The sequence below is a fragment of the Malurus melanocephalus genome, unplaced genomic scaffold, assembly GCF_030028575.1.
Source record: "Malurus melanocephalus ecotype Western Australia unplaced genomic scaffold, MMel_1.1 scaffold_2059, whole genome shotgun sequence".
In the NCBI taxonomy this organism is placed as follows: Eukaryota; Metazoa; Chordata; class Aves; order Passeriformes; family Maluridae; genus Malurus; species Malurus melanocephalus.
Window position 1 is genome coordinate 1 of NW_026625291.1, and position 9,268 is coordinate 9,268.

Here is a 9,268-nt window from a genome sequence, read left to right on the forward strand (position 1 = left end):
CAGAGCTGGAAACACACCAGGGAAGGAAGCAGCACAGCCCCTGCACAGGACATTTGTCCTCCCGTGCTGTGCTCTGCTGAGACCCCACCTGCAGTGCTGCCTCCAGCTCTGGGGCCCAGAGCACAAGAAGGAGACAAAGCTGTTGGAGTGGAGTCCAGAGGAGGCCATGAAGGTACTGCAAGGGCTGGAGCACATCAGCTCTGGAGAGAGGGAGAGAGAGCTGTGGGTGTTCAGCCTGGAGAAGGCTCCTTGGAATCCCATCCCTAGAGAATCTCTAAGGCACGTGGAGAGGAACATTTGGACAAGGGTAGGAAGTGACAGGACAAGAGATAATGATAATTCTCACTGACAGAATGCAGGGTTATGTGGGATATTATAAGGAAGTTAATTATTTTGAGCATGCTGTGCTACAAGCAAAAGTTACCCAGAGATATTTTGGCTTCCCCATCCCTGGAAACATTCAAGGTCTGGCTGCATAGGGCTTGGAAAAACCTGCAGGTCAGAACGAGATGGTCTTTAAGGTCCCATCAAACCCAACCCATTCTGTGATTCTGTGACGAGTGGCAAAAGCTCCTCACCCTTTTCTGTTCAGGTTGTGAGGCTTATTCTCGGGGACAGTCATCGTGGAACAGCTTAATGTCTTGTCCCCCATAGAACTCGGTCAACCTCTCCTCCAGCTCTCCCAGTGTGAGGTCCTGGGCCTCGTTCTTGTCATTCTCAGCAATGACYGCCCAAGCCTTCATGTACTCTTCATTCATCACGCAGCAGGCAGCAGACCAGATGTGGCTGGGTTTGTTCACCCTGCCACCAGCGACGTAGTCGTTCCCAGGCACAGCACCTGTGATGACGTAGGTGGTTCTACAGCCCTTGCTTTTTTCAGCCATCATGTCAAACTCATATTTTTTCCAGGCACCCTTGTTGACACTGCTATCCTGGGGCACTATGTTGGTTAGGGTGAAGGTAGCCAACTTGCTGTCATCACTCCTGTGATGGCCACTGGGATTCAAATGGCCACGGACCAAACCAATCAGGTTGCTGTAGTCTTCAACGACAGCCTGGCTCTCTTTGATCTGCTCTAAGGTGAACAGATGTTGCTCTAGGAGGATAGATTCTCTTTTCATCTCTATAAAACTTSTGTTATCTATCAGCTGGATAAGAAAAGGGAAAGAGAAAGAGGTGTTAGAATGGGGAATAGGAGTAATGAAGCAGATTTTCATGGAGCCCAAGTTTCTGAGTGTCATGATCCCATTTTTTGTCATCTCAGTGCATGAAAATGTATGAACCTAAGAGAAATCATAGATGTGCCCCCCCCCGTGCATGAACACAAGAGCTTTAAAGAGAAAGCAGCTCAGAATCTGACTGCTCTCATTTTGACTTGTCACCTTTGGGATCCAGCCTGTAGCCTGTGCTGGACAGTGGCTGGGTGCATGAGAAAAGAAGCATTTTCCAGTCTTAGGTTTGAAAGGTTTTTTTTGACTTGGGTGAGACACCTTCCCTGCCACATCTGCTTCCCTTTCCTCCTCTCTCCACTGCCTGAATCTGCCCAGGGCTGTCCCTGAATCCCTTCAACMCCATGCTGTGATTCTGCCATTCTGAGATTCTGTGATTTTATGTGTGGTTGTTACAGGTGTACCCCAYTCCTGGAACACCTGAGGTTGCCTCCTCTAACCCCATCCACAGGGAGGTGTGTCAGGAAATCAGTCCTGGAGCTGAAGTTTCCTTTCTCTGGGAGGGCTRCAGTTTGTTCAAGGATGAACATTTTTGCTCAGTAAGCAAATAAAAGAAAATCTCCATGTCAATGAAATCTGTTACTGCAGTGCTATGAATGTGTCTCAGAGCTGATCTGGGCCAGGGAGCATTTTCTTCAGTARCATAGCATCACTGAAAGAAAGTAGAAATTATCAGCCTCTGAGAGGAGCCTGTAATCCCAAAAGAGTCCTCAGAAAGGTAAATACTCCAAAAAGGCCTCTGAAGAAAGTTACCAAAATCAAGGATTTTTTTGTGTGGTCTGGGTCTATTGTCTGGGAGGAAAAGGCCGGGTTGGATGGGGCTTGGAGCATCCTGGTCTAGTGGCAGGTGGCCTGGCCTGTGCAGGGGATTTGGATTGAGATGATCTTTAAGGTTCCTCCCAACATAAACCACTCTATGATTCTATGATCCAAGGAAAAGAKAGTTTTCTCCCTCCCTTATGTGGAGGCTGCAGTGGTGCAAGAGCAGATGCTTTGCTTGAGTTCCTATGCATAATAAGCTGAAATTATTATTTTTTTCTATAAATTCTGTTCATCTAAAGGGAACCATATTTAGTCTTCCTCTGCAATAGGGCATATGGCTTCCTTCTCTAGCCCACCTTCCCCCAAATTCCTTCCTGTTACTCTGTCCTTAGCAAGGACAGCAATTTCCTCTTTTTCTGTTATGTAATTGGCCTGGCCTATCCTACTGAAGTTTGTCTCAAGGATGTTTGGGAGAGCTCTGTAGCTTGTGCAGATCTGGRTGTCTGCTGSATCCTTCTGGRYCAAGCCTGAGCCAAAGGTGCTCAGRGGCCACTGCCCRTGGATGGAGATCACACCCTTCTGACTGGAGTGACACTGATGCTCCTCACTTTGCACTGCCTGAAATGTCACTCCAGAAATCCCCCCAGTGCTAACCTGNAGGCCACTGCCCGTGGATGGAGATCACACCCTTCTGACTGGAGTGACACTGATGCTCCTCACTTTGCACTGCCTGAAATGTCACTCCAGAAATCCCCCCAGTGCTAACCTGACCCTCTAATATCCAGTGCCTGTGCCTGCTGAGGCTTTGKCCCTGTGCCATCCCACCCCATACTGAGTTTCTCCTCACTTCTCTCTGCTCTCTTGACTCACAAAGCTTCTTTGACTCTTCACTGGGAGCAGATAAGCTCTGTCAGSGATGGAGAACAGCTYAGAGTAAAGTGGGGATCAGAGGCCAGCAGGATTGGATGCCCATTCCCCATCACTTGACCTCCCACCACAGCAGGGCACAGGGAGGGGATCATTTGTATTTTTAATGTCATGGGAAGTAATTTGATTTGATGTTCCTCTGAGGTCACAGCAGGAAACTGGGCAAATTTGGGATATGACCCATCTCATCCTCCTGTTGATGGCTCAGATGCACCAGAGGAATCATGAGATGCAGATGTTTGAAGTTAAATGAGAAGGATCCCATCCAGTGTGTCCATTTGCATGTTTGTAGGGGGGGGGTGGGAGGAAATAGAAGTGGTTATTTAAATGCTGCTGCTAATCTTTGTGTGGCTGGARGGTGATGTGCTGTAAGAGAGGCACTCACCTGGGGCTCAACAAACCACCACGATTCAGGTGTCGTCACCTCATCACATCCAGGCTCGTAGATGTAGGCAGAATACACAGGAATTCTCCTGGTTCTGTCATACAGAGTGGCAAAGTGATACTGGTTGTTGTAGCGTTGACAGATCCAGGCTGCATTCTGTGGACTCAAGGCTTCATTTGGCGTGGTCTCCTCATAGAAAAACTGGGGACACATCTCAAAGGATGTCACCACCTCGCTGTGTCCCAGCCAGAGGCAGCTCGCCAACACCTGCAGCAGCAGCAGCCAAAGCATCGTGGGAGGATTTCAGGTGAATGGCTCTTGTTCCCTGGAAGACAAATGCAGAGGGACACTGAGCTTGGAGAGAGCTGGTCATGGTCTGGAATATTTTTTGTGGCAGGGGGGACACAGCTGGCAGAGGAGGGGACTGTGAGAGATCAGGAAAGGAGTAACTTCTCCTGGATATGGATAAATGATAAGGACATTAAGGGGGAATGATAACCCAGGGTTAAGGTTCCCAGAGGAGGCAGCAGTGGGGGAAGTCAGCCTGTATGAGGAAGGATCCAAATCTACTCGATTCCTAATCAACTGCCACAGCAAAGTTATCTTGGAACTGAGGAACAGCCTTGGGATAAGGTCACCTTTTCCCACCTCCTTCCTGCTCTGAGCACCTTCCCACAGCAGGCACTTGCAGCTGGGCATGGATCCTGCTCAGCCCCTGCAAAGCTGAGCTGAGTTTTAGTCTCATGGGGCATTGGGCAGGGAAAGAACAGCGATGCTGCACTTCCTGTGTGTCTCTGACCCCAACCACATTCACCCAGACACGCAGTGCTTCCACTCAGACCRACACTGAACCCCAAATGGTCACTTGGGGCCCTGCCTCTCAGCTGACACGGGGCAATGGATGTCCTGCTGCTCAGCCTGAATTTCCACATCACCCAACCCCAGACTCTGAACTTGTACAGACATGGAGAGAGAAAATGAAGGGGCCAAGCAGATGGTAGCAGCAGGCACGAGGGATCACAGCTCCATCTTCTCAGCCCAATGGCTGCTGCCATGCAAGCACTGAGGGGCAGCTCCTCCCATGGTTGCATGGCATTCCTGCTGATCCCAATCTTCAGCTTTGCTGATTCTTTATCCTGTACAGTCAAAGGCACTGTTGCAGGAATTTCTATTTGTTGGACAGCAACGTGTCCTATCTTGTGTTTCTCAGAGCTGACATGATTTTCAGCAGTTGGCATTCTGCATTCCTTTTACAGAAAACTGCAGAAAAGTTCCCTGTGTTGCTGGCAGCCCAGCAAGGGGCTTTGTCTCCTTTCAGAGGCAYCACAGGCTTTGGGATAGCAGTGATGCTTCCATTTGCATTGCTGAACACTCGATGGAGTGACTTAACATCATGAKCATTTGGAATAAGGCAGGCAGAACAGGAAGCTAAATGGATTCATGGGACAGAAGCTGCCACAGCCTCTAAAGCACAAAGGCCACCTTTGGCTGGGAAGGGTCTGAGCTGAGGACTGCTGAAAACTTCCCAAGTCACCTGGCACATTTGCTCTTTTCATATTTTACTCCCTGACACTCATCTCTGCATTTCCATCGGATTCAGGATGCTGAGTTACACACAGCCCTGCTCTGACCCAGCACATCTGGTCCTTTTTCTCTTTACCAGTCCTGGATCAGGAACGTGGTGACCAATGAGCTGGAAACTGAGAACTGGTACCATAGTTGGTKACTTTTTACCATACTCTGCAGAGCATGTCCACATCATCCCCAAATCAAGCAGAAAAGTGTCTAAAAAATCCTCTTACTTGACTCTTTGTGCAAGATTAATACACATCTAATGAACCTAATATCTAAATCAATATCAGATATAGAGAAAACAACCTACCATGGGAAAGAGCAGTACATAATCCTGCTCACAGCCCCAAAGTAGTAGAGGACTCTCAAATACCTATACTGCTGTGTCAGACTTTCTGAGTTTGTATGATCTCCAGGAGCATAGAGTTGTTGGATTTCCCTAACAGGGTTTAGAGTGAGTTCTTCCACAAGTTCAGATATCACCTTTGTTTGTCCAGAGGGTTTTTGCATGGTCGTGGGTAGAATTTTGGTACTCAATCATCTCCCCCTGCCTTCTCATTCAAGAGTTTGATGTTAATTTTCAGGTGAGCTGGCTTGAGTTTCTTTCCCAAATCATTCCCCCTGTTTTTGCCCTTCTGACTGACAGAAAATACTGAAGTGCTGCAAAATTCAGTGCATGCAAAAACTCTGATTGCTCTTGGAGGTCAGCAACTCCTGCCTAGGATTTGTCCACATATGTTTATTCCAGAGCTCATGAAATTCTGAATATTGGAGTCAATAGTAAGGAAGGAGCAAGAGCTTACCTTGAAGCAGAGTGTCAGATCAGGCAGCTGAGCTGTTCCTTCCCTCTTCTCCCTGGAGAAAGGATTGTTTGAATCCTCAGGAGTGCCACCGCAATATATACCCAGTCATAAATTTGCCCCTCCCTATAAACAGGGAATTTCACAGAAAAGAGAAGTTTCCTATTTTTTTTTACAGGAATTTTGCATGACTATCGTGAAATGGGTTGACAGTTTTCTGTTATAGGTTCGTCAGAAATTCCTCAGAATGTCTCCCAGATTTGCTGACTTTCAGCATGATATGCCRGGATCAGTTAACAGGGCCTGGTGTTGTGCTTGCTCATTTCCTCATTCCCACCAGCTGCAGCTGCTGATGCTGCAGCACATCTAGGTGTTTGTGTTCCCAACAGAAAATGTCTGGGGACATTAGATTGACTGGCCTGTGTCTGAGTACACCCTGATATTCACAGTCTGCTCCTCTGCAGCCACACAAAACATCATTGATATGGCCAGGTACATCTGTTCCCCTGCCCGATTGCCATGGCTGTGTAACAAGTCATATTTGTGCTATCATCCTGGGAAAGAGAAGGTCTTGGTGATCCCTCAGAGCCCCTTGCAGTACTTGAAGGGTCTCCCAGAGAGCTGCAGACAGACTTTGGACAAGGCCATGGAGCTGATAGGTGTGCTGGTTTCAACTGGGATAATTTTCTTGCCTATGACAGCTGTAGGGCTCTGTTTTGGATTTGTGCTAAACACAGAGTTGATAGCACAGAGATGTTTTTGTTATTGCTGAGCAGAGCTTACACAGAGCYAAGGCCTTCTCTGCTTTTTGCACTGCCACGCTGGCGAGGAGGCTGGGAGTGCTTGGGAGATTGGAGGAGAAACAGCCATGACAAGTGACCCCACTTGACCAGAGAAATATTCCAGACTATGAGATATCATGCTGATTCTACAAAGTGAACAGAAGAAGGAGAAAGGAGGGAACATTTGGAGTGCTGTTTCTTGTCCTGCCAGATAACAGTTAGGTGGGATGGGGCCATGTTCTCCTGGAGGTGGCTGAACCCCTTTCTGTCCATGGGAAACAGCAACAGAATTCCTTGCTATCCTTTGCTTGTGTGCTCAACTTTTGCTTTCCCTTTCCTATTGTCTTTATCTCCCCCCATCGTTCACCCTTCAGATTCTCCCCCTGATCCTGGTGTTTGGGGATTGAGTGAGTGGCTGCATAGGTGTGACTGCTGGCTGGGGTTAGAACGTGACATTAGAACAAGGTGAAATGGCTTTAAATGCTGGGAATGCGCGTTTAGATTGGATATTAGGAAGAKATTTCTTATTGTAGAGGTGGTGAAGCCCCAGCACATGTTGCCCACAGACGTTTGGACTGCCCCTGGATCCTTGGAARTTTCTAGCGCCAGGCTGGATGGTGTTTGGAGCAATCTGGTCTAGCAGAAGATGTCTCTTTCTATGGCAGAGAGGTGGAACTGGATGGTTATTAAAGTCCTTTCCAACTCAAAATGTTCTGTGATTCTGTAACCATTCATTCAAATCTAAATTGGACTCACTTTCTTCAGCTTCCAAAAGTCTGAGTGTAATGTAAATACAAATGCGTTGTTCCAAGCACAAATATGCAGCAGAGGCATGATTGACTGAAGGTGGTTTAAACAAATTTATGGAGTCCTGTGGTTTATTTTGTCCTTGTTGAACTGAGACTGATGTCTGAAACAAAGARGGGTTTAGCCAGATAAGGGAGAAGGCAGATTAGAAGAGGATCTTGTGGTCGTGGTGGTGCAATGCTTTTGATCATGGCAATTTCCTCATTTCTGATGATGCCCAACTGACACAACAAAGCAGGGCCCAACAGTGCTCACATCATTAGAAGGGGCCATAAACCATCAAAGCCCCCCAAAGTGTCCCCCAGCCCCACAGTGCGGCATGACACAGTGTAAAACCCATCCTTTCGAAGGTTTGAGCCCCTTTTCCAGATTTGGATCCTGGCCAAAGCACCCATGACGTTTCCCCCCCTCCCCAAGGAGAGGCAGAGGGGAGAGCTAAAGCCCAATTAACACCAAGATTTATGGCTTTTAGATAAGATAATGTATTGAGAGAAAGATTTTCACACTCCATGAATAGTCAAACAGGCTGAAAAACTTTAGTTGCAAAATAGATTTATTACTAAAAACTACTAAGAATCCTACTGGATAAAACGGGAGGGGAGGAAAAAACAAAGGGAGAGGGCAAATTTTAGGAGGAGCAGAAAAAAAACTGGACATTTTAAGACACCTGTTTTCTCTCCCCAGTTTGTTTCTCTCCCAGTTCGTCCCCCACCCCTCCATGCCTTCCCGTGCACAGYGGGGAGCAGGGGATCAGTGCTTTAACTAGGTCAGTCCATCGATTGTTTTCCACCACCATAGGAAAAGAGTTCTTATCCAGCTCCGGGCTGTGGAGGTTCTCTTCCCAAGAACAGCCAGTATCACTGCTGTTGGCACGGGATTTATGCTTTACTTTGTCCTAGAAGAAAAGAGAAAACAATTCTTCTAAGCTAACTACTTCATTCTGGAAGCAAGGCCACTCTCTCAAAATCTCCTGGCGAGAAACAGTTTCTTCTGGGCATCCACTTACTCCAGTGTGTGGGGGGGCCACCTCTTCCCCACGGGCTTATAATCACTCCAGCCCTCCAAGGCCAGGTTGTTTATCTTGGGTGCAGGGCCTCTCTCTCTCTCTACAAGGTTTCCCACTGAAGACCATCACCTCGAGAACAGTTTGTTCTCTTTCATGGTCGAGCACCACAGTTTTGCAAAGTACCCTCTGTCTACTCCTCCATCTCTTCTGACTGGGATATCTCAGTTTTTTCTTACAYCTCCTCACGCTCCCCCTCTCCTCCCCTGTGCAGCAGACTGGGGCCAAAAGCTAAAACTAAGGCAGCTGCTGTGGACTAACTTKTTTTGAATTCTTCTTAAATAAAAGACCATACATCATCAAGAGGTKTATCAAGCATCTCCAATTGGCCCAGGCCTGGCCAGCAGCCTGTCCATCACCCTCAGAGCCATCATAGATTGGCCCTAAAACACAGGGGCAGYGCTCCTTTACTGGACATGATGGAGAAAGCTTCCAGAATTTCTCAYGGARCCYTCTGTGTKSTTTTTTGGTCCCATCACYCACCACTAAAAAACTGGACCAAGCAAAATTACCATACAGAGTGTAAAAACCCTCCCGGGGGCGAGTGGGGCAATCTGGGTATGGGATAAGACTGAACGCAAAGAACCCGCTGAACTCTTTGTTGTGCAATCCCAAACCCCAAAGGATCACGACTGAGGAYATCAAATTTGCAAGGCTCGTTGCTGCAGCCATGTGGGCATCTTGTATGAGCTGTCAGCAGCCTACTCCACTTTGTTCTTGGAGAAGTAACTGCACTCTGATGCTGACACTTGTGTGGGTGTTACAGCATCCTCTGATGGCATTTGGACATCCAACCTCCTGCAAGGATGCTCTGGGCACTGTGACATTGCTGCTGGTGGAAATTTCAGCAAGAAGCAACTTGTGGTTCATATATGAGGTGACACTGCAAACCAGCACTGCAGCAAATAAATTTTATTGCAAGCTCTTTGGAATGAAATAAT

General features: G+C 47.6%; 1 protein-coding gene across 1 annotated transcript; it reads right to left on the minus strand.

The window, feature by feature from the left end:
- Positions 1-6: 6 nt before the first annotated feature.
- Positions 7-5,843, minus strand: LOC130587538 (endonuclease domain-containing 1 protein-like). The gene is made up of 3 exons (XM_057388520.1): positions 5,679-5,843; positions 3,304-3,628; positions 7-1,148 (listed from the first exon to the last, which is right to left on the minus strand). The coding sequence occupies exons 2-3, from the start codon at positions 3,592-3,594 to the stop codon at positions 603-605; spliced, it is 837 nt and encodes a 278-aa protein (XP_057244503.1). The 5' UTR covers positions 3,595-3,628; positions 5,679-5,843; the 3' UTR covers positions 7-602.
- Between the last annotated feature and the right edge of the window lie 3,425 nt (positions 5,844-9,268).